Genomic DNA, 25080 nt, shown 5'->3' with positions numbered 1-25080 from the left:
GTGCTTGGTGCCTGTGATTCTCTGGAGAGTGTGGGCAAGGTGGTTTTGCTCTACTGGGCTTACAGGCTGCGGGGAATATAGCTAGCAACCCAGGAATTGAGGTAAAGGTGGAATGAGAATTAGGAAGATGAGAGAGGACAAGACCCTTGAGGAACACAAAATGAATTGCTGCATAGAAGGATGGGACTTTATACGACAGTATATATGTGAACATGTACGCGCACACGTACATGGGCAAATTGTGTACCACAAAGAGGCAGCAGCTTGCACACTCCATGCCCCTCATCAGTGCTGTCATTCCTGGGCAGATTTAATTCCCAGATCTTTCTGTTGAGTCAAGGTCTGCTTCCTTTAGTTTTCACTTGGCTAAATTTTTGCCTTGAACCTGACATATGGCAGATGCTTCATTTCCCTCTGTAATCTTACTCACAGAAAATTCTGAGTAAGTAATTGATTTTTCCAGTGAAGCGTTCCTTCGGTTAGGTAAAATAATGGGCATTTGTAAGGGCATTTGTGTCTTGAGACTGGGGTATGGATTTAGATACTTAGGCCTCTCCTGGGAGTTGCTTAGGCATTCTGCACTGTGCTATTGACTTGCCATATTTAATATTTTATTGTGTCTGAGCTTTGAGAAAGGATCCCTGCCCAGGGTTTCATGTCTCTGATAGAGCATAAACAAGAACTGTAGGAAGGACCTGGGCGGCACCAGGACATGGTAGAACAGGAAGAGTGGCCTGCAAGAATGATTTATGTATTCATTTGACTTTAGCTGTTTACATGGCCATGTGGGAAGACAGAAGAGACTTTTTTCTGTTCTTTTAAATCAGATGGAAGAAGTAGGTTGATAGTTCCTTGAGTGGAGAATATTGCTATTTGATAGGTAATGGGGGTTGAAAGGTGAGAGAAATTGCTATTACAGTGTTTTACTTACATGTGAGATGCCCAAGTCTTGATGAGCATCACTGACCGCTGTAGATGAAGATATGTGGTGAGTGGCTGTGAGTTGTTGAGAGGGGGTGAGCAGATGCGTGTACCCTCGTTCAGGCCAGAGCTTGCCCCGGGGCCTCCCCAACACCCTGCCAGCTGCTGCCTTCATCCTGGCACACTGGTTTTGGCATTCAGCACTGCTGTCACTTTGCCTTTTTTCTGTTTCCCTGATGAAAGTGAAACTTTTCTCTGAGCCTTGGTTGCCACTGACCCTCCGGAGCCCCATACAGGTTATAGCAAACAGTCAGTGCTCAATGACCAGTGGGTGGGTGAGTGAGCAATCAAGTATGGAAAAGATAAAAATGGGCTTGGCAACTGAGACTGTGGGGAACGTGGGGGTCTGCAGTGCCTGAATCACAAATAAGACCCCAGGCCTTTGCTGAGATGGCGGGTCAGGGATGTTCCAGGAGTGGGCAATGGCCTGGGTCTGGGCTTCATAGTGAGCCTTCAGGACCATTTCATAGTCAAGGAATCTGCAAAACAAGGGTTTTGATTTTTCTTTTTTGAGATATGATTTGCACACCACGTAAAACTTATGAGTGGCGTTAAGTTCATTCATATTATTGTGCAACCTTCACCACCATCCATCTCCGGAAACTTTATCATTTTCATAGTCTGAAACCCATGTCCTTGAAACAACCAACTCCCCTTCTCTCCCTGCCCCCATCCCTTAATGGTAGCTAGAAATCTCCATTCTACTTCCTGTCTCTATGATGTTGACTTAACTGTAGTAACCTTGTAACAGAGAACTATCCCATATTTGTCCTGTTGTGACTGGCTTGCTCATTTTGCACATGCCCTCAGGGTTCATCCCTGTTGTAGCATGTATCAGAACGTCCTTCCTTTTTAAGGCTGAGTAATACTCCACTGTGTATCTATTTTCATTTTGTATTCACATGTGATTGTCGCATGAGTAGAAACCAAGCATGTGGTGTATGGAGCTGGGAGAACAGAATCCCAGGAGCCAGTTCTTGGCCACGTACAGGAGAGGAGTTAAGAAAGAGCAGGTGGAAGAGCCTGGAGAGCCAGCCTGCAGGAGGAACAACTTTTGGGGTCTTGGCAGAACATTGAGACTTTCACTGTTCTGTGTGCCCGCTAACCTCAGCCCTGCCTTGTCCTGCTGCAGGTGAGAAGTCAGGCTGTGCGCGACTGCTTTATTGTGTCATATTCCTGCTGGTTGGGGACTGTCAGTACTATTGCTGACTTTTCGTTACCGTGCCTGCACATTGACCTAGTTGTTCCTTGCCTGCTTTTAGGAAACAGACAAAACCCAGGTAAGGTCTGTAAGACTGGATTTTCTGCCTCGGTTGTTCCAGAAATTGAATTGCCTTTGCAATAATTTGAGTCCCTTTAATGTTGACTAATTGTGGTGGTTAGGTGGAAGGTGAGTAGAACATGTGTATGTATGGAAGAGCAAAAATGTATCCCAAAAAATATTTCACAGGAGTTGATTGATTGGGTTCTTTTCTGGTTACTGAAAGAGGGCCTGATTGTTAAGCTTGAGGGCAGCCAGAGTTCTGCCCAGTATATGGCCAAGGTGGCAGATGCTTTATGAGAAGCTCATCAACCATTTGTCCCTTTTACTAGCACTTATATCTTCATAGATCTGAACCTGGATTTTAGAGCACCTGGCTGGTTTTATGACTGTTTTTGGCAGCCTAAGTGCAAAGTCTTCATGTGGCTAGTGAGGTGTGTGTCTTTCATGAAATGTGGGAGAGCAGGAAAACAAAGTAATGAAGGAACTGCATGGTGGCAGGAGCCTGATGCACCACGCCATGAGCACTTGCACTGGCGGAGTAGGGTGGAGTGGGGTTTGACGCAGAGGTGGGATACGGGGTGCAGCTTGATAAAATGCATTTAATACACATTTATATATATGAAAGCTAAGAAACCATGATTTTGAAATTTCAAGTATCCTTAAAGGGGCATGATATTTTGCTAATCAAGAGGTGTCTAGGCCCTCCCTGGTGGCGCAGCGGGTTAAAGCACAGCACTGAGAATCCAAAGCCGCTTCCGCATGAGTTCGATTCCCACCTGCCCCGGAGGTGACCACATGGCGTGGCAGACCTCTCCTGACCCGCCCGCTGCTCCCCTCAGCTCAGCTGTGTACTTCATCGATCTGCCTGTTCTGCTCCCCACTCTGTCTCTGGTGAAGCCTCTCACCGCCCCTGAGCCTCTGGCCTGTACCCCAGTTCTGTATGCACAAATAAAATAAATCTTAAAAAAAAAATTAGAGGTGTCTATTTAAGCCAATTGAAAATTATAGAAGCTATACTGTACAGTTGAAAAAACATTTCTCTTAATAACAAAAACAACACAAAAACCATTTCTCTTTACCCGACCTTCTCACTTGATCCTCCCAGCAGTGTTCCCATAGGCAGAACTATGTGACTTTGGAGAGGGAAGAAGCAAGCTGCAGGGAGTTTGACTTGCCAGGGCTGTCTTGTCCTGTGAGGTTCTTCCAGAATCTTCTGCTGTGCTGTCTCTTATCTCTGCCCTTGACCATGGCTGGTATTTTCATCTTATATATGATATCACTGTTTTCTTTTCTTTTTGAAGAAAGAACTAATTGTGGGAGGAAATGTCTTGGTGAACTTTGTACCAAGCAGCAGTGGATGTGCCGGCCAGATTTTTTTTCACTGTGCACTTCAAGAGGAGGTTGAAGTGGAGAGGTGTACAGGAGTTTGCCTGTAGAAGGAAGCTTCTCTCTCTGGGTGCACACTCTCATGGCTGCCAGGATGAGTGGTCACACTTGTTTTTTGGCTACTTGGGCTTTTTCTCAGCACCACACTGGCCTGGGTGGCATTTTCCATGTGGGATTTGCAGGGAAAGGCTGAAGGGTGCCAAGGCTGATGCTGCTTTTCAATGAGGGAGTTAGTCACTATGTTCTCAATGTTTTAAAACAACAGTTTTTCTTAGACTCAAATAATAAAACCCACTGAAGATGTTCTTCCGTTAGGAATGTTGCTTATTTAAAAGCAGATGAATGCTGAGCCAGTTTTTAGACCTGGCAAAATTGGAGGTCAAATCTTCAAAAATGCTTTTCTTGTAAATTTCACGCTCCGCTCCGCATGAGGTTCTTGGAGGTCCTGTGATTTCTCCATTGCAAAATCCCCGCTCCCTACTCAATTAGTTCTTTTCTCCCTCATTCAGTGAGTCTCAATCTCTGTCTCAATTTGTTTTTCACTTGACATAGTTCAGAATAAATGTGACCTGTAAAAAAAATTCAAGTAAAACTTATAAAGTGGAAATCGCTCTTCTCCAGCGCCTTACAGGCTGCTGACTTCTGCAGTCTCTGCCCCGTGTGGAGGGGCGTTTAGCATCTAGTAGGCTGAGACATTCGGGTTTTAGATGACCTTGAACTGGGTACATGGCTCTTTACTAAATGATTACTTCATGACACGAGGAGAATGTGGCGTGTGAGGGAAGCCTTCCGCCTCATGTCTAGAGTGCCCCTCCTGTTGGGCTTTGTTAGTCTCCCCGATGCTCCTGCCGCCTCTCAGCTTCCCTGCCTGAGCTCGGCAGTCTCTTGGGCTCCTGTGGGAGTGGCTGTTTCTCAGACATAGCTAGAACTTCATATATATACATATCTGAGTCGCTAGAGAGAGAACTGGATTTAAATAATTATGAAACTCAGGTCATGTGAAATTCCCCATCCCGTTTTCTTGTCCTGCTTTCAGTTCTGACTTTACAAACCCTTCCTCATATGTCAGGTAGCCATGCCTCAGCCTTTCCTTTTAAGGAGCTTGATGGGACTTTTACTGTCAGTCATGACGATGCAATGTTGATAATAACACGTATTCCTATAAACGTTTCTTTTCCGATGTATAGATTAAATGTTAGAGGATCCACTTTAAGAATGTGAAGTTTTTGAAATTAGTCTCTGGTCCATCCCTCTCTTACAATTTTTACTGAGTTGTTTTTTTACTGAGAGTTTGAGCAATAGACATCTTTTACTATTTCAGTGGGACAGCTCTGAGCTGTGGACATGGAATGGCTGTTTTGTTGTAACTTGGGACATAGGTCACTGGGGAAGACACTTAATTCATCTAGGTACTATTTTGCAGAGAGAAGCATTTATTTGTTGGAACTGATGCTCGACTCAAGTTATTTATGGCTGTTTTTGTGCAGAAGCTGTAGGTAGACAATGAGATGCTTGCTTTATTTCCTGAAAGTACTCCTGAGGAAACAAGAGAATAAATACTGTGTGTTAGTTACAAAGTGACTCGGCTCTTGGGAGCTGCCCCCTGCTCCCAGGTTCCGGTGTCCCCCGTGCGTCACAGGGGAGAGTGCAGCCTTTAGGACCAGAGGAGCCAGCCCTCAGGGGTGGTTTCCTCTGTACTTTAGGTTTATTCTGCCTAGAAAATCAACTGTAAGCATCTCAAATACATGCAGCTGAGGTCCTGGGAAAAGGCAGGGGTAGGGGTGTGGGAGTGGGGGCTGGAGGAGAGGAGGAGAAAACAGAAAACAGGGAAAAAGAAGTCTGAAAAAATAATGAAAGTCTGAAATATTTTTCAAGTTTGACTAATACTATAAGCACACATATCTGAGCTCCCAGAGCTTCCTTGGCATCCAGGAAGTGATGTCTGCCTGCCCCGTTGACTGTTCTTAGAATGTAGGGTTGCTTAGTTTAGAAAGACCAGGGTTATTTGGTTGGTGATCATCATTGATGTCTCTGATACTCTAAGTTAGTCTTGGATGGCACTTAGTCTGATTTTTGACTTCTGATTTTGGGATAATGTTTAAGCTCTACTGAACTTTGGTTTTCTTGGAGAGGAATCTTTTCCTGAAAAAATGAGGGCCTTAGCAAAGTGTCATCTGCTAATTGAACGTCAGTCACGGTGTGGTCATGGGTTGCCATATGACAGTATCCACTGGGATGTTACTTAAGAAATGTGTGGCTGGGTGATTCTGATGTTGTGAGAACATTGTGTAATTAGTATAGTTACACAAACCTTGGTGGTATAGCTCACTACACACCTAAGCTTTTGGGACCACTACACTGCATACTGACCTGTTGGGGCCACTGTGGTGTATGTGGTTTGTCTTTGACTAAAATATGTGGTGTATGACTGTGCTCCTATACTTTTTGCTTTCAGACAGCTGTGTTCATCTGCTTGGCAGCAGTAGCAAAATCCAGACTGTGGGACTTAGGCAACAGAACTTAATTTTCTTATAGTCCTAGAAGCTAGAATTTCAAAATCAAGGTATGGCAGGCCTTGGTTTTTCCCAAGGCCTCTCCTGGGCTTTCAGACAACTGCTTTCTCACTATGATGGTAATCCTTGGTATCTCCTCCTTCTTAAGGACATCAGTTCTACTGGATCAGAACCCCGTTTTTAGAACCTCATTTACTCTGAATCACCTCCTAAAGTCCTGTCTCCAGATATGATCACCAGGGGTATTAGACCTGCCTCATTAAAATCTGTGTGAAAGTAATTCAGGTCGTGCCCCCAGCACTCCTCTGGCTGGGTTTTAGAAGCTGCGTAGCAGCAGTGGTGGAAATACTGCTGTAGTGGTAAGTTAATGTATAGCCTTGAAATCATTTTGCTCCCGTAGTGGAGGCAACTTCTCACTTACTTTCTCTTCTCTCTATTTCCCATCACTTGTATGTCTGTGATTTGGTAAGTTTGACTATGACCCACAGACAGACAAATGTATGCACAGCTTTAATGAATTTCCTAAGTTAGTATTGATAGGTGCTCTTATATAGTGGCACATCTTATTTTTTAAAATAAGCGTTGTGTAATGGGCTACTTGATGTAATGGAAAAACAGTGCTGTGGTGTAGGTTCAGAGCTCTCGTGCACGCTATGTTGAGTGACTTTCTTTTGTAATCTTATGAGGTCACAACTGCGCATTTGGCTTGCATTGACTTAAGGGATTTGTGAAGCCCTTTGTAGAACTTTCCTGTAGAGGAAACTGTAGTTTGGAAAATTTCCCTGACATTTGGCAACTTTCCTAGGAAATAGACAGTTGGGTGGAAAAGTTTCATCATATTGATTGTCTTTGCTGGCAGAGGCAGACGGCTGTGTCTTCTACTCAGGAGTCGTGTGCACTGTAAGGAAACGGAGCAGCAACTCAGTGAGAGCTTGTGTGTTTTTCTTTTTCAAAGGGTAAACTTGGTCTTATTTTATCATTTGCTGTCTTAAGTTCCTCCTCTGTAGATAGAACAGTTTTTAAAGAATAAATGTCTAGGGCCCTCCCTGGTGGTGCAAGGGTTAGGACACAGAACTGCAAGCTGGCTGCAACTGCTTCAGTGTGAGTTCGATCCCTGGCCCCAGAGGTGACCCATATGACGCGGCAGACCTCTGCTGACCAGCCCACTGCTCCCCACAGCAGCGTACTTTGTCAATCTGCTTGCTTGTTCTACTCCCTACTCTCTCTGGTGAAGCCTCACTGTCCCTGTACCTCTGGCTTGTACCCCAGCTCTGTATGAATAAATAAATCTTAAAAAAAAAAAAAAAAGGCCCTTCCTGGTCACGCAGTCGGTTAAAGCACAGCACTAAGATCCCCGCCTGCCCCGGAGGTGACCACATGGTGGGACAGACCTCTCCTGACCCGCCTGCTGCTCCCCTCAGCAATGCTCACTCCGTCTCTGGTGAACCCTCTCACCGCCCCTACATCTCTGGTCTGTACCCCAGTTCTGTAAGCACAAATAAATCCTTTTTTTTTTTTAAAGATTTATTCATACTGAACTGGGGTACAGTCCAGAGATGCGGAGGGTGAGAGGATTCACCAGGGACAGAGTGGGGAGCAGAACAGGCAGATCGACGAAGTACACTGCTGAGGGAGCAGCGGGCAGGTCAGGAGAGGTCTGCCGGGTCAGGAGAGGTCTGCCGTGCCATGTGGTCACCTCCGGGGCAGGCGGGGATCGAACTCATGCTGGAAGTGGCTTTGGCTTCTTAGTGCTGTGTTTTAACCCGCTGTGCCACTAGGGAGGGCCACAAATAAATAAATCTTAAAAAAAAAAGTCTAAATTACTTGATTTTTGTCTTAAGTCTTTTTTTTTTTTTAATATTTATTTATTGATGCATACAGAACTGGGTTATAAGCCAGAGGTGCAGGAGTGGCGAGGATTCACCAGAGGAAGAGTGTGGAGCAGAACAGGCAGATCCACGAAGTTCACTGCTGAAGGGAGCAGTGGGTGGGTCAAGAGAGGTCTGCTGCGCCATGTGGATCACCTCCCTGGCCTGGGGATTGAACTGTGCTGCAGCGGCTGTGGCGAGCTTCATGATGCTGTGCATTAACCCACTGTGCCACCAGGGAGGGCCCTGTCTTAGTCTTAATTCCACATGGCATATTATGCTGGGGCTTGATTAGAAATCTATTTGTGATGTATGTTTACTGCTTGAGGAAGACACACTCAGGTAGCTGTTTCTGTGAACTTAATGGAAGGATGTGTTTATCACTGGGGAATATGCACTCAGAAAAATGTAATTGCAAGGACAGAGAACTCATTCTAGGTTTAAGTTCAAAATGGGTTTTTTAGTGTTGAGTTGTAAGAAGTACTGGATCTAAAGGTCATATGAATGTTACTTAAAAATTGAAATGCAGTTCATTATGGGCACACCCTAGGGTACTGCAAGGTTGTAGAGAATGAGCTCATACTCCAGTTTGCCTTTCGTTCAATATTTGACCATGGAGAAGTATTTGAACCTCCCATTTCCTCAGTCAGTCTTCATTACACATCAATGAGAGTGCCTAGAATAGAAAGGTTACAAGGGCCAGTCCTCTCCCTTCTTATTCTTTTGCATTCCTCTAAGCCTCCCTTTTTTTCCTTTTAAAAAGAAGCAAAAGATTGAAAGCAACACAGTCCTTTTTCCGTTTATCCCTTCCTTTAAATAATTGACCTGTTGATTTTATTATGTTAGATAGTAAAGGATGCAGGTCTAGAGAGAAAACCTATAAGTGCTAGAGATCAGAGACCTGACCACTCCCAAGGTGCCTGTGCAAGTTTATTGGCTTCTCTAAAGACCTTCTTGAGATTGTGTGAAGTCCTGTTGCCCACTATAAAGCCAACATTGCTGACCCACCATGTTTAGGGGGTGTTTTGTTTGACTGACATCTGCATAGTTGCCATCTGAAGACACTAAACTGGTAAGGAGACCTAAACTAGAGTCTGGTAAACCAGATGTACGCCCAGGCCGTATCATCACAGAATGAGGGGCAAGAACATCATGTGGGGCCTAAGTTTGATACCAGTCAAACCTTAGGGGTACCCACAGACTCCAGACCATTTGGGGGGAAAAATCCCATTTTCCTGTTTTAAGGGTCAGAGCTGTCATGTGTGATATATGTGCTCTCTGGCTGTAAGGGTCTTTCTCACCCTTCGAAAAGATATTTAGTGGGTGAGAAGCTTCCATTAAAGAGACAGACAGAAGAGATAATTTCAAATAATAGGCTCTCAGTCAAACTCCGAAATCATCCATCCCTTACTAGGCAGGTATCCAGCCAGTCACACAGGACCCAGGGCCGAGTGAGCAGGGCCCAACAGCAAAGTGGTAAGGAGAACCAAGTCCAAAGCAGGAAGGCCAGGCCAGGCCCAGAAACCTTGCTCTTGTAAACCCCAGTGGGTTTATGGAGGTTGGGTTGAAGGATAACTGGACACAATCACTGTTAATCACGGACAGGATGGTTTTCACCCTCTCCCCCATTCATATTTGAAGCCCTAAACCCCAATGTGATGCTCTTTGGAGGTAAAGCCTTTGGGAGTTAATTAGGGTTAGGTGAGGGCCAGTCTCTGCTGGAACTAGCGTCCTTGTGGGGATAGTCAATAGGTTTCTTTCTGCTGTTTGAGAATACTTTGAGAAGGCAACGGTCTACAAGCCAGGAAGAGGTTATCACTAGGATCCTATTATCTTAGCACTTGCTCTTGGACTTTAGAACTTTAGAAAAGGTCTGTCGAAGCCTCTCAGTCTGTGGTCTGTTACAGCAACAAGAGCTGATTAGATACTTGTCAAGTGCTCTTAATACAAGGCCTGTGAATCTTGACCTGGCAGACACATTGGGCAGGGACAGCTTTGTAACTGGTCCTCCCATGGTGAGAAGACTGACTTCAGCAATGGCCAAAGAACCACTGCTGATGCCATACTCAAAAAAAAAAAAAAAAAGTAGGAGACTACAGGATTTAAATACCATTATTTAAAATTCACTTAATGAGGTATTCTTTGACTCTTTCGTTTACTACTCCTCAAACTGTCCATTTTAGAACAAAAATACTAATAGTTATTCTTGTTACTCACTGGCCCCAACCAAATGTACAGGTTCAGAGTAAGTTCTCTGGCATTTCTATGCTGGGGTATTGATAAGATCTTAACGTGCATTTACATTCTGGGAAGAGGAAGCTGCAAATGACACAAAGTTCACAGTTAAAATGCCACCGTACTTCTGCGTAAGAGGCATGGTACCGCTGAGGTTGGCAGGGTTGTTCTGTACTTTTTGTCTGGTAGCCTTCATTTTTCTGAGGATGGTCTCTCCCATTACATTTAGGAAACCATGACCTTGTGGCCAGACCTCTATCTTTTCTCAAACACTTTTGCCTTTTCTTGTCCAGGATTGTGATTATTTCAGGTCACTGGGTTTCACCGAGGCTCTGCTGTGAGCCAGGGGCTTGACTAGTTCCTGGCACAAACCCCCTGACTGATGGCATGGTCTAGAAGGCCCTTGAGAAGAAATACAGACAACTCTAATTAAAACTAAGCTTTTTGGTAACAGTTATGCTGAGTGCTTGAAGCATAATAGTGATTTTGTTTTGAGTTGTCTTGCAAGGAAATTAACTGACTATATACATACTAACATTTTTGTGTTTGTTAAAATGTACTACTAAACTTCTTTACATGTGTTTTTAAGAGCTGCTGTTGTCAATGATGCAAAACAGAAGTGTGAACAGCTGGAGATGCCCTAGGTGGAGGCGGATGCCTCAACAGTGCCAGCTCCAAGTGGCCTTGCCCTGGGGCAGCCAGCAAAGCCTCCTCCAGAGTTTCTTCTGGGAACTGGGCTGAGGGCCCCTCCTCCCAGGAGAGCCTGCAACTGTGCAGTTTACCTCTGCTCGGGGCTTGTTTGCCCTAGAGGAGCTGTGTAACAAACTGTCCGTGACTTTAGTGGAGGTGGCAGGAGTTCATGGGTCCAGGCATCACTCATACTGTATGAAGCACACACCACTGACTCCAGGCAACTCAAGTCATGTTCTGTGTGGCCCCTCCTCCACCCCACCCCCTGCTGTGGTGAGGGAGTGCCTTGCTCTGGTGGGGGCCTTTCAACTGGCAAACTAGCCAACACCCTGAGAAACTGGGGTGAATAACATCAACAGGATTCGTGACCCTGACCTGTGATCTGTCTTTTTCTGTTCTCACTCAGGTGCAACATTAGAGGAAATAAACCAGCATTGGGACTGGCTGGAACAAAATCTCCTCCATACGTTGTCCGTCTTTGATAATAAAGATGACATTGCCAGTTTTGTGAAGGGGAAGGTGAAGGTGGGTTCCTTGATTTTAATGTTTTGCAATTTTCCTGCTGTAAGACTTCCTTACATTTTGAGCACTCCATCGTTTTTACTGTATTCTTACTGTTTTCTCCTCTATACCTGAGCTAGCTGATTTAATACACTGAGATGAGTCCAACTCTCGTCAACTCTCAAAAACTTTGTACGTCAGTCTGAACTAAAAACACAGCCTCATTCTCAGGCCCAATTTTTGTTTTTCTTTAGAAGTGAAGGTGTTTTTTAATCTAAGAAAAAATACAGTGTAAAAATTTGTTTCTGCCATAGCATTACTTGGCTATTAATTTTTTTTTTTTTTTTTTACAGTTGTGACAACTTGGTAACTATTTTGTCGGACCTAGCATTTTCCTTCTCAAAAGTGGGTGCTGATTCTTAAAACATACTAATCAAACAGAATGAAACCCGATTAACTTTTGAGATGTTTTGGGAGGTATCTATTGATATTTCACTATGTAACTGATCACACTGCAATTACATGATAGGTAACCAGTGCTTTAAAAACCTTAGGAGGCAGGGAGAGGCTATTTCTCATTCTATATTTAGGTCTTTTATTAAATACTCTAAAACATTAACCTGTGATACAATTTTCATTCCTCAGAACTTCAAGACCATTAATTTTATTTCTTTTTTTTTTTTTTAACAAAAGTTTGCTTTTCTAACATAAGTGTGTTAGCTTTTAGCGAAGGGTCTCAAAGTGAATTCTCTAACTTAAAGGGATAAAAGGAAGAACCCTTTTCCTATGGAGGCTGGGGATACTTGTGGGGTCAGGTAGGTAACAGAGGTCTGCTGAGTCTGGACATCGTGGCGGTGTTCTCTGGTTTCCCCCGACTTCTGGCAGGTGGACCAGGCTGAGGCGGGCTCCTGCTCAGCTCGTGGTTACCACCACTGCCTGGCCCTGCTCAGGGTGGCTTAGTTGGAGAAATTACTATTTTACACTTCTCACACTTCACTTTTTTAAATCAAGCATAGCCTGTGCCGGTTCTTTGATTTAGGTGTTCGTCCTACTAATTTGAGGCAGGAAATTCAGATCTGCTACAGTGAGCCTCCTTTAGGAAGGAAGCCTCCTGTGGAGGAGGGAAAACTTTGCTTTGCTCTCACAGGTTCTGTGACTAGGCTCTTGAATTAAGCTGATGAGTCAGATTAATTAGAAAAAGTTTATTAACATATGCAGCATACACAGATGTGAAAGAAACTCAGTGGCAAAAAACTCAATGGTTAGAACTTGGAGCTTATTAGCATCTTAACAAAGAGCGACCAATTTGTAAAGATGCCACAAGACAAAGGAAATGGAATTTCAGCTTTAGTGGTTGCAGCTGTGGGGATATAAGGGGGAGGGATGAATGGAAGATCAGGCTTATTTTAGTAAGGTTTGTTACAGACTTCCCTCAGTGTCTCTGGGTTGCTAAGAGTCTAGAGTTATCTCAGCTGACTTAGTCTAAGTCCTCTTCCTTTACAGAAGGGAGAGATACCTTTACAATGGTCTGTGTTTAGGCAGATCGTGGGGGTCAGGCAGAAGGACTTCTCGACTTCTGTTATTTCTTGGTTGAGAAGCTGGCCTTCAAGCCCTTACTCCCAATTGTCTTCACCTCTAAGTAATCCTCTTACCACAATGGCATAATTTGGGGTAGCATATTCTGATCCCATATTGGAATGCTTCCAAATATGTCCCAAGGAGGCTACAGGCCTGCACAGGGGGCTGGGAACTGAGGGGTCTGCTGTGGCGCCTTTGGGGCCACAGTGTAGTTTCTTTTTTCCTCTGGGAAGATGCAAAGAATCTGGAAATTGGAGCTTTCCCACTCACATCCTGAACACTATGAAACTTTAAAGAAATTCCTTGTTCTGAGCTGTGCCTGGCCATGGAAGTCAGGGCTCCGTGTGGCTACCACGCTGCTGCATCGGGGTGTCTGTTGTGCGTCCATCACCGCCTGCTCTAGAGCCATCTTAAAAAGGCCTTTCATGCTTCCTGGTCCAGAGCAAGGGACTGTGCTCTTAAAGCAGTCATCCTTCTTACTCATAACTTTTATAATTTTTAATGTCTTATTAAATGAAATATGAAAAAGAAGGAAAACATAAGATAAAAATAATTTGAAATGTTGCCAACCTTCAGCTTTAAAGATGCCTAAAAATCCCATTTTAATATTGATGGTAATACCCAGCTAGTTTTTTAAACTAGTTTGTATAGTGCAGGTTTTGAAACAGTTCCCTAAAACCCCCAAAGTAGCCTTATACTAAGGGATAGAACCTTTCATAAAACTCATCTCCAAGAGTAGAAAGGAAGGCAAATGCTGATAAAGTTAAAGGATAGAATTCTAAGTATATTTAAAAAACTGAATACCATTGTATGAGTCCTGGGGCCCTGGAGTTCTGGTACAGTTTCTCATGTGGTAACAGAAAAATTCTCAGTGTAAAAATGTGCATTGACTCACAGGAATGGGGTAAGAGCTTGTGAAACACCTTTTACAACAGTCTCTGGGCTAAAATGCTAGGCACTTCCACCACCTTACCCCAGGATAGGAAACGATCCCTAGTATTTTTTTTTTCTTTGTATTTATTTATTTTTCATATATATATATATTTCATTCATACAGAACTGGGGTACAAGCCAGAAGTTCAGGGGCAGTAAGAGGACTCACCAGAGACAGAGTGGGGAGCAGAACAGGCAGATCGACGAAGTGCACTGCTGAGGGGAGCAGCGGGCAGGGCAGGAGAGGTCTGCTGTGCCACATGGGTCACCTCTGGGGCTGGGGATTGAACTTACACTGAAGTGGCTGTGGCTCGCTTGCAGCGCTGCACTTTAACCCACTGTGCTACCAGGAAGGGCCCTAGTATTATTTGTTACCAGAAAAACAATCATTGATTTAGAAGCTTTCCTTCAAAGTCCTTACTCCCAGTCCAAAGTCAAAGGACTAGAATGCTTTGAAGGGATTCTTGACTTCTGAAACCTTGGCCAACAAACTCCTTTTCTACTGTACAAGACCATGCGAAATGTATCAGGTATCAAACTGAACAGGCTGTCCCAAGATGACACTGACATATGGATTGTTTTGAACTGAGGTCAGTCTAGGGTCCTCCAGCTCGTGAGAAACTTTTACCACTCCCATAATTACCTTGGAGAATGATGATTGGAGGTATTACCTAGAATTACAATTTGTATCAGAAACAAACTTTTCTACCATAGAAACCTTTCCACATGGGAGGCAAACATCTAAAGACAGAGTATGTGATCTTTGCATGTCTCTGCCTCTCTCCTTGAAGCCCTAGGCATCTGTTCCATTCCTCAGCTTATCATATATTCCTCCATTTCTCCCCATTTGCTTTAGAATTGACATCTGTGTAGATTCTCCATACACATGTAATTAAATTTGTTCTTTTCTCCTGTCTGATGTTAATTTGATTGCATAAGCAACCTGAGAGAAACCCAAAAGGGAGGGGGAATTTTCCTTTGTATTCCTCCAACAGGCTGGTGTTAGCTTTATTGCTAATGTTTTTGAGTCTAACGAGGAAGATGCTCAATTTTAACTTCTAATTTAAACTTGGGTGGTACCTCAGGGTTGATTGCTTAAATGCACTTGCCAGAACCAGTCACTTAGTCCTGTCCCTGGAGGGATGAGCAAGAAGATACCCCAACTAGTAATCGGTTGAGAATCAGAAGTCAGTGACTTGCCCAAAGCCCCGTGGCTGGTAAATAGCCAAGTGAGAGTCTTGTTCTTCAATTTTCCATCTACTGGTTTTTTTCTTTCCGATTGTGACCGTGTTTCTGGGTGGCTGACAAATGATTTGGTGAATACTTCTCATCCAGCCTGTGTCGGGCAGTACAGACTCCTGGTGTCTGTGCCCGGCTGTCCTTCCTCTTGGCACCCCTCCTTCACCTCCGTTCGCCCTCCTCACCACACAGGCCCCTTTCTCTTTCTGTGCCAGGCTCTGATTGCGGAGGAGACGAGCAGCAGGCTTGCTGAGCAGGAAGAGGAGCCCGAGAAGTTCCGAGAAGCCTTGGTGAAGTTCGAGGCCAGGTTCAACTTCCCCGAGGCAGAGAAGCTGGTCACCTATTATTCCTGCTGCTGCTGGAAGGGCAGGGTCCCCCGCCAAGGCTGGCTGTACCTCAGCATCAACCACCTCTGCTTCTACTCCTTCTTCCTGGGCAAGGAGCGTAAGTGAGGCCATGCTGGTCCCCAGACAACTTACGAGCCTAAAGAACTAGAAGCAAAAAGATTTAAATAAGTGATTGTGATAATAGATGGTATTTGCTTAATTTCCAAATGACTGTGCATACCCATCTATTCAGTGGTGTATGCTACTATCAAGAAGGGGTCTGCTGTGGTGAGAATTCACATTTTCTGTTGCCTTAAAAGTTTCCATGTCACTCCATTTAGTTGCTAGAGCATTTTTATTATTCCATGTTATAACTGATGGTGCATAATTCTGAAGGAGTGAAATGTACTGCTGCTGTGGTACAGGGTCTTCTCACACTCATTCTGCCTGAAAGGTCAGAAAGCTCTGGAGAAGCTGGGTACACAGTTGCAAAGGAACTTTTCTCCTTGTCCTTAGGGTCTCGATTTATTCTGTGGCAGTCACCATACAAGCCAGGGAATTCTAAAGTAAAAAAGAAAAGCCCCCAGTGTCTTTCCCATTGACACTTCTTCCAAAACTAGATATGTTTCAGACGCCCTTACAGGGTAGTATGGATGTGATACAGGGCAGAGAAAGAGGCACCATTGAACCCCCACACCTGCTGCTCTAAATAGGTTCTGCCATCCGCCGCATCAAGGCAAAACACATAAGACTTTAGTGAAAAGGGACTTTAATACAGTGAGTATACAATACAGAAGACAAAGACTATAATTTCTAAATCAAATACCTGAAGTTACCCTTCCCCTCGTGGGCAAAAGTCAACGCAAAAGGGATTGGCCCAAAGCACGGCCTGAAAGCCCGCTATAAGGCTAAAGCATCTTCTGGATGGGACCCATGGAAAAGGGTCAGAAATGGCCAGACATGTCTGGGAGGAAAAGAGCAAAATCAAAATCAGTATAAACACTGCCATAGTCAACCTCCCCACGGGTCTCTCACCCATATCTTTCAACCAGTTCAGGACCAAGAAATAAACACGGTTTCTTCACATGTCTCCCATTGCTCCTCAGGCTTCCTCAGGTCTCCTTCTGGCTCTCCATCCTTCTTCCTTCTCCCTTCAGATTCCTTCTCTTTTGCTCCTTTTCTCTGCTCAGCTCCACCCTACCTCTGGCAGGGGCAGGGAACCTGGAACTTCCCCTTTTCCTAGGGACCACCCAGTTACAGGTGGATGGGTAATTTTTTCTTTCTGCATCAGGTAAACCAGTGGAGGGGATTCCTTGGGTTCTGCTGTAGCCAGCTCTGTCCCCCTGCACCCTGCCTGCCCCCGCCCCTCTCCCCACAGCTCAGCCCTGAGGCTGGGCACACACACCCGCACGCAGCCCTTCCCCAGCCTGGAATGTGCGCTGGCCTCACCTTTGTCATCCTTGTTCTGCTACTTTCTGAAATTAACACCCTGTCTTTCCTGCCCTTCCTCGCTTATCTATATTTGGAAACTGCTGCTCATCCTTTAAAATTCAGTTCTGATTTTATCATCTCCAGGGACCTTCCCTGGTCTCTATACCATAGTTGCTTCTATTTTGGGGCCTGTTAAGTCAGGGTAGCTTGTTTGTTTACATGTCTGATTTCACTTTTTGAAAAAGCTCAGCACAAAGTAGGTGTTTAATGGGTGAACGTTGATGTGTAGATGGAGTGTATATGAAAGACTATGCAAGCAACTGGGAGTGCTGAAGCTCTTCTAAACCCGATGTAGACCTGTGACCTAAAATTATTAAAACCCTGAAAACATCACTGCAAAATGATGCAAAGAAATGGTGGAAATAAAAACACTTGCATCATCCCTTCCTTCACTTGAAAAGGAAAATGAGTTATCAGTCATTGTCACTAAACCTAATTTTGTTAGGATGATACAATTTGGGGAAAACAATTTATTCCCGTGTTAGACAGCTGTTACTGTTTTAAGCTGTCACATGTGTCTCTTCCCCATTTGCTCAGCATAGTGCTTGAGCCGCTGTATTGGAAACATTTCTGAGAACAGTGCACTTTGTCTATAAAATGTACTATTTGTACTGTACTACTTTAAAAGAGTTCCATAAAAACCACTTGTACCCTATCTTCAATGACTCTACCAAGTGTCATTTGACCCAGTCTCAATGTTAAAAGCCTGGTTCTCTAAACCATCAGGAATAATCCTCTCTTGCACTCCCCACCCCCATAACTTATACTATGCTGCTTTTGAAACCAAAATATTTGCATATTTTGCAAATATTCAAGCTTAAATGTTCTTGAAAGTTTTGACATTATTAACTTGGTATTACAGAATGATGTCCCCAAATGTGTATAGTAGACAGCAACATTAAACATTTTACATACATCTTAATGAAAACCATTAGAATATGAGTTGGTTTCTAACAGCGCACTCAAGAAGTTGTGCTGGTTTAAAGGTATTTGCATTTCAACTTGAGGAGAGCCTTGAACTGTTTGCTGACATATTTAAGTTTGGCTCAGACTTTAGGGTAAAGTTTGTATTTGCCTTTTTTCTCTTCCAGTTAAGCTTGTAGTCCCTTGGGTCGATGTCCAGAAGTTAGAGAGAACGTCCAATGTCTTTCTGACTGATACTATTCGAATCACCACTCAGAGCAAGGAGCGAGACTTCTCCATGTTCCTAAACCTCGATGAGGTGTTCAAGATCATGGAGCAGCTGGCGGATGTGACACTCCGCAGGCTACTGGATAATGAGGGCTTTGACCTTGACCCAGACCTGCAGGAGCCAAGCCAGATCACCAAGAGGTAGGTGTGTTTGCTGCTAGGTGTCCCTCACCTGCACAGGGCCAGCCTGGTGAACTGCAGTGACGGCCTGTGCTTTATAGCTGTGCTTGTCCTAGCTCTAAATTTCCCTGTAGCGTAATACGGATTTTCCTATGCCGTTGATAGTGACAGAGGTAAAGACTGGCAGTGATTACTGCCTACTTCCTATCTGCAGTAGGCTTTGACTTGTAGATCCACTTCTTTTTTTTCCTCATCTATTCAAAGTTGATTTTCATGAAAATATTTCTACAGAATGTAATATGGGCGGATGCATGATAAAATTCTCTTTAGCATTATGCTTCATTAGTGAGCATTAAGAAATTTGGCATTTTCCTATTTAACTAGAAATATGACTTATTGACAGTCAATATTTTTTATTTGCCTTACACTGGTACCCATTGTAGACTTCAGAGGCCGTTGCTTGTCACGTCAACTTCATTATTACCTAGTTCAACTTTATTTTCTATAATGCAAACTGTGGTGTTTGAACTTGACTGTGGTTCTTGACTGTGGTTCACAGTGGGTACTGCAGTGCTGATGAAAAGGTGCATGATTCCAGCCGACTCCTTTGAAAAACAAGTTACCGGTAAAGTGCTGTCCTGGTTGGATGTTTTTGATGTAGATGTAGAATTACCACTGCTATTTTAAAATACAACTTCAATGACTCCTGATCGTTGAAAAAAACAAAACAACCACCATGTAATTTACAATTTTAACCATTTTTCAGTGTATGGGCCAGTGGTATTAAGTGCACTGCATTCTGCTGCCATCACCACCCATTGCAGGGACTCTTCTCGCAGATCTGACACCCAGTACCCACCAACAGTAACTCCCGTTCTACCACCCCCAGCCCTAGAGGCCACGATGCTACTTTCTATGAACTTGATGGTTCTGGATTCCTTGTATAAACAGTGGTGAACCAAATATATATATATATATATATATATATATATATATATATATAATTTTGCCTTTAATTTCACTTCTGATCATGACTTGAAGGCCATGCAGCTGTGAGCACGAGTGTGCAAGCATCTGTTTGATTTTCTACTTTCAGTTCTTTAGGGTCTGTTCCTAGAAGTAGAATCTCTGGTCTATGTTTATTCTATGTCTTGTCACCTACAGTTGTTTAAAAAGTATTTATTTGAGCATTCTTATTACTCCTTATATGTGTACTGTCACCTCTGAACATCTGGGGAATGTCTTTTTTTAAAGATTTATTTATTTATGCAGACAGAGCTGGGGTACAGGCCAGAGGTGCAGGGGTGGTGAGAGGCTTCACCAGAGGCAGACTTCACCAGAGGCAGGGGAGCAGAACAGGCCGACTGACGAAGTACACTGCTGAGGGAAACAGGAGGGTCAGGAAAGGCTGCCACATCATGTGGCTGAAGTGGCTTTAGCTTCTTAGTGCTGTGCTTTAACAGAATGTGCCACCAGGGAGGGCCCAGGAATGTCTTTAACTAGAGGTCTCTGAATAGCGTTGTTTAGAGTTACTATGTGTTCAGAAGTTTAAAGACCCTCCCTGCTGTGTATATACATTTTAAACTGAGCAAGTATGGGTAGAAATTAGGCAAAATAAAAGCCAAATACTCTTTTTTTGGGGGGGGGAGGGGGAAGAAAGGGGATAGAATTTAACAAATTTCCCTTGGTCCTGCATCCTCTCTGGTGACTGAGGCAGGACAGTGCTGCCTCTCATTCCTTCATGAGATGGGGCCTGACAGCTTCCCTGGTCCTCTGACTCCCGGCCCCGAGCTCCTTCATGTCCCTCCCAGCCCCAGGCTTCCCTTTCACCTCATCTGGCCCCTACTTAGGGGACCCTGTTTTAAAAGGATTGCAAACTAGTACAGTGAAACCACACACTGCCATATTTCTGCAAATATCTCTGTAATAACTTGGCTTCTGAATCCTGTTAGTCTCACAAAGATCTGGTGAAAGCATGAATAAGTCTCAGGTGTCTGAGTTGCTAAAGGGCTCATGTAAAACACGAATTAAAGCTTTAACGCTTTTCCTGTGTTTGCACAGAGATGCCTGGTGTAGGGGGCACAGCCTCAGTCTTGGGAGTGGATGTCCGCTCATCGTAGGCCTGTGTCCTGGTCAGCCCCACAAGTGCTGGCATGTCAGGGTGACTCCCCACCAATTTCTTGATTTCCAGTTCCACTTCCAAAAGTGGTATTTGGGGTTTGGGTAGAATTGGAATAGAAGAGGAAGATTGAAAGTCGGTAACCCTTTCGACCCTTCTGGTAAACTATCTGTTAGGAAAGAAATGTCATCAGTGCTGGCGTCTTCATTCAGCTTCCAGAATTCGGGTGAATTCACAGGCTGCTGCCCCTCTGCCTCTCATCCTGGCAGCCCTTAGGAAGGGAAGGAGAGAACAGCAGAGAAGGCCCTGGTGGGAGGCAGTGGTGCACCAGCTGGGTCCAATGGGTACCCTGGTGGGACAGCAGAATTTGGTCCCCAGCATGTTGTGCTGGTCACTGCATTTTGAGTGACACCCTCTAAAAGTGAAAGGCATGTCATTGCCTACCAGCTCCTTGCTGGTTCTCACTTGCAGTTCTGTCATGGAGATGTAGGACTGTGGACACAAACAGGTAATGACTCAGTCAACTTGACATCCTGCCAAGAGAACCCAGTTGCTAAAGTTTAGGAAAACAGTCTCTTCATGCTCTGGGCACAATTAGAAGTGCTGGAATGCTCCTCAGCTCTTTGTTGATCGTTTTTCACTTCCCTTCCCAGATAACGGCTTTAGAAAGCTGACCTTGGGCTCCAGAGGGCGATGAGCTGTCTGATCGGGATTAGTCATGCTTGCTGCTGTGCTCTCCCGCTGGACTGAGGGCCTCTGAACACGGCCAGTCTGCACCTCCAGGGGAGAGGGGATGGTGGGACGGTGCAGTCACCCAGGATCCAGTTAGACAAGTTGGAGCTTGGCAGGACACGGGAATCACCTGGCACAATCCTCATACATCCGGGGGTACCTGGACCATGGTTTCTCCAGGTTGCAGGGCAGAAGCCAGAAGTGGGGGGGCGGGGGCGGTGGGGGGACTGCCATAGAATGGGGAGGGAGGGAATTGATTTCCTGGTTCTGACATTTCCAAGAAAAAAAAATTCATTCTGAAGTTTGGAATGATGCAGTGAGAGAAGTGCGCCTGCTGTTTTGGGATGGGGAGATTCCATTAGGTTGAAAGTAAATATATTCATTAAAATCTGCCTTTGATGACTGTAAAAGCTGGAGGAAAACTCGGTTACTGCGACATAGTGAATGGACGTTACATCCCATCACTTAAGCCCTTTTATCAGTGTTTGACGCGGAGAGGTGGCTGCTAAAGGCTGGTGCCCTCCCAGTCTGCGGATGGTTCATTCGCTCTGGTCTCGCCTCTCCCTGCCTAGACTTCCCTAAGCTGCCTTTCTCCTTGCGCCCTTAGAGCCATGCTCAGTCTTGCTCTGCATGTCTGTGACTTTCTGTCCTGATTCTAGCCGAGTCCTCCTGAACCAACAAGCTGCTCACGTGGGAGCGAGGGCCCGTGTTTCCAGCCCTGCAGATCGCAAGGCACTCGGTGGTTGTGGCGGCTGCCAGAGGCCAGTGTGGCAGGATGGAGGGAGAAGACAAAAGCAGAAGCCTGTTGTTGAGTGAAAACACCTCTGAGTTGTGCCTTGCGGTTGCCATCCTGCTGTCAGGGCTCAGGGTAGATGGATTTTCAAAGGAAACAAGGGGCGGCAGGTCACCCCCGCCGGCTGCCCCGCCCCACGCTCCCGGTGGTGCTGGCTGCCTGTGCACTGTGGGGGCCTCTGGGCGCTGCATTTCCCCTTCCTCAGAGCTCTTGGGACCACAGGAAAGATGTTTTGAGGAGGCTCACATTTGAGAAGCGCAGTGTTTCATGTGTCCACTGGGAGGGGAGAAAGAGCATGTGTACCTGGCCTTTTCTGCCTTTTATTTCTAGTCTTTCATCTCGCTGAGTTTTGGATGGTGTTGGGCTTGGGGACGCAGTGAAGGGCAGCTGGAAGTCTGCGCATTTCTTCTCCGGACTAGCTGGCTGCAGACTCGGTTACTCCAGCAGGGCAGGGGCAGTGGCTCCAGGCTTTCTGCTCACTTGCAGACGACAACAGCTAGCACGCTGAGCTGAACATTGGCCTTGAAGCAGTGTGAAGTCTGCTGACCCCAATAGATTTGGGGGTACAGAACAAATGGCCTCATGAGGTGAGAGGTGTCACAGAAGGTGGACTTCCTCCCAAAAGCATTCTGAAAAGTGAATGAGGGAAATGAGAGAGGTAAACCTGTTCTGGATACATCATTCACTAGGAGAGAAAAATCTAGTTCTGGATTGCAAAAAAGCAGAACTATATACACTCTTAATTTCTTGGGTGTGATGCTTTAGGAGATCTGAATTTTTAAAAAATAATATAATAGTTTATTTTTACATCAATTTGTACATTTTTTTTTCATCTCAATTGTAATCCCCGTGGGTTTCCCATCACCAAGTCACCCATGTGCCCTCACCATAGTCCAGTGCACTTCCCTCCCCCCAGCATTTTTGATCCCATTCCCCAACACCCCATAAAATGTCTCTGGTATATCGCTGTTCATTATTCTTCATTATTTTCTTGCCTGATCCATTATACTCCTGCTATGAGCGAAATAGAAATCTGAATTTTAAGTGTGCATGTAATCTAGAATTTTCTGCATATTTGGTTGCATTTTTTAACTCCAGCTTTAATAAAGCCCTTGATGTTCATTGTTCCACATTCTGGTCAGTCCACATCTTTATCTGCACAGGCATAGGCTCATAAAATGGCGTGTGTTGAGGGAGGATGACTTGTGGCACTTGTCCTGCTGTCCTCAGTTACGGTTTCTCTGGGAGCAGGTGCTCTGACAGTGCACGCCACGCACTGTGGACGGTGGGGAGCAAATACTGCTGGGGCTGCGCAGCTAGTTCCCACCTGTAGTGGGGGGCTGCTGCCATGTGGAAAAGACCTTCGAGTAGCTAACAGGAGCGGAATGGCACGGTCTGACCCATGTCTGTCGGTCGTCACTCTGGGAGGGAAAATGGAGACATTCAGTAAGTACTGTAAGGTCTGACAGGTGAGTTGGGACTAGTGGACTTTGTTTTGATGCTGTTAGAAAAAGGAGGGGATAATTTAGCATCAAACCACTCCCTGTATTGACATGAACCTAAAAGATGGGATGGTCTTATTCTAAACTTCTTAAGTCTGTGCTTTTCATTTGGTAAATCATCTTTCTTCATGCCAGTTCTGTTAGAAAACTGAATATTTATAAAAAAAAAAAACATTTAAAGGCAGAATTGAAAGAGAATTTTCTAGAGAGGAGGAAGGAAAGTAAGAAAATCCCTCTTGCTGCTTTCTCCTTTTTGTAATTTGAGGTCACTGGTCTCTGACTAATGAAACTGCACGAGATCATTTCAGTGAAAGAGAACAGCCTAGAAAGCAGAATGGAGACTTTGTGTGTAGCATACTCAGGCAACTCAGAAGCCACAGAGAAGGGGGGTTTGAACTGAAGACAGCAGGTGCACTGAATAGAAATAAACTAGACTTAATGCTGCTCTGATAACTGAGCAACTTATTTGTAATTTGAAGGCGTGGGCACAGAGTGTGTGTGTGAGTTTTTCTACCCTCCTGTAGCTCAATACCAGCTTCTGTGACTCATCACTCGCCATGCATTCACATCGGCTATCACCAGCTCCTTGGAGGCCAGGGATGTGCTTCCAGGAAGGAAAAGGATGACATTTTAATTTGGAGGTAGTGGCGTGACCATGGTAGGGCATGTGTCATTAGGAGCACTGGCGTCTGCCTTCCCTGAAGCTTTTCCCATTCACATAGGTCAGCTCTCAGTCCATTGGGTGGTGTGGCGGAGACTTGCCTTCCATTCTTAGGAAGCATAAACTTCTAGAGCATTCTTGGTGGCGCTTTCCCATTTTCTCCCAGCTCCTCTAAGGAAGAAGCTCAGATTCCTGCGGAAGTAGGAACTTAAACTGCTGTGACCATGACCTGTGGTGACAGCTTTCATCTTGATGCACAGGATTTGTGTAACTTTGTCTGTGTCCTAAGAACTTTGGACATGTCTGTATCTTTTTGTGAGGACGTACCAATTTCCCCAAAGTAGCTGTACCCATTTTACACCCCCACCTGCAGTGTATGAAAGTTCTTTCTGGTTTCTCCAAACCCTCACCAGCACTTGTTATCTGACTTTTTGAGGCTGGACACATAGTTGTTTTACGGCAATTGACAGTGTCACTCAGCAGGAAGGGATGTTTCCCACTGCTCATGAGTTCATTATGTTATTTCTGCCCAGAGGTAACAGTTCTCCTTTTACTGCCTTTTAAGGGTGGCTCGTGCAGCTGACTTGTGCAGGAACCGGAGGGGTGTGGCGCCTCATTGCCCTCACATCCAGCTCAGGTTGTGCCAGTGGGTTTTCTGGAGCCTTCCATTGTAATTTTCAGGGTGTTTTCTCACCATCCCTTTTTTCTCTCTCCTCCCGCCATTGCCAGAGACCTTGAAGCCAGAGCGCAGAATGAGTTCTTCCGGGCTTTCTTCAGGTTGCCGAGGCAGGAGAAGCTGCACGCGGTCGCGGACTGCTCCCTGTGGACGCCCTTCAGTCGCTGCCACACTGTCGGGCGGCTCTTTACCTCCGACAGCTACATCTGCTTTGCCAGCAAGGAAGATGGCTGCTGCAACGTCATCCTCCCGCTGCGAGAGGTAGCCCCTGCTCTGGCTCG

The 25080-nt window shown here is 45.0% G+C and overlaps 1 protein-coding gene across 2 annotated transcripts in view; it reads left to right on the top strand.

Annotated features, from left to right (window-relative positions):
* Positions 1-25080, top strand: part of TBC1D8 (TBC1 domain family, member 8 (with GRAM domain)) — a 91157-nt gene that overhangs the window by 44754 nt on the left and 21323 nt on the right. For both annotated transcript variants that reach the window (XM_004686168.2, XM_004686167.2), the window contains exons 3-6: positions 11344-11462; positions 15404-15632; positions 18097-18337; positions 24853-25060. In XM_004686168.2, the coding sequence (XP_004686225.1) occupies positions 11344-11462; positions 15404-15632; positions 18097-18337; positions 24853-25060 (797 nt within the window). The remainder of the gene's footprint in view (positions 1-11343; positions 11463-15403; positions 15633-18096; positions 18338-24852; positions 25061-25080) is intronic.

The sequence above is a fragment of the Condylura cristata genome, unplaced genomic scaffold (assembly GCF_000260355.1).
Source record: "Condylura cristata isolate star-nosed mole 26May11 unplaced genomic scaffold, ConCri1.0 scaffold00020, whole genome shotgun sequence".
In the NCBI taxonomy this organism is placed as follows: domain Eukaryota; kingdom Metazoa; phylum Chordata; class Mammalia; order Eulipotyphla; family Talpidae; genus Condylura; species Condylura cristata.
Note: the sequence above shows the minus strand (reverse complement) of the source record. Positions and strands in the feature narration are given on the sequence as shown.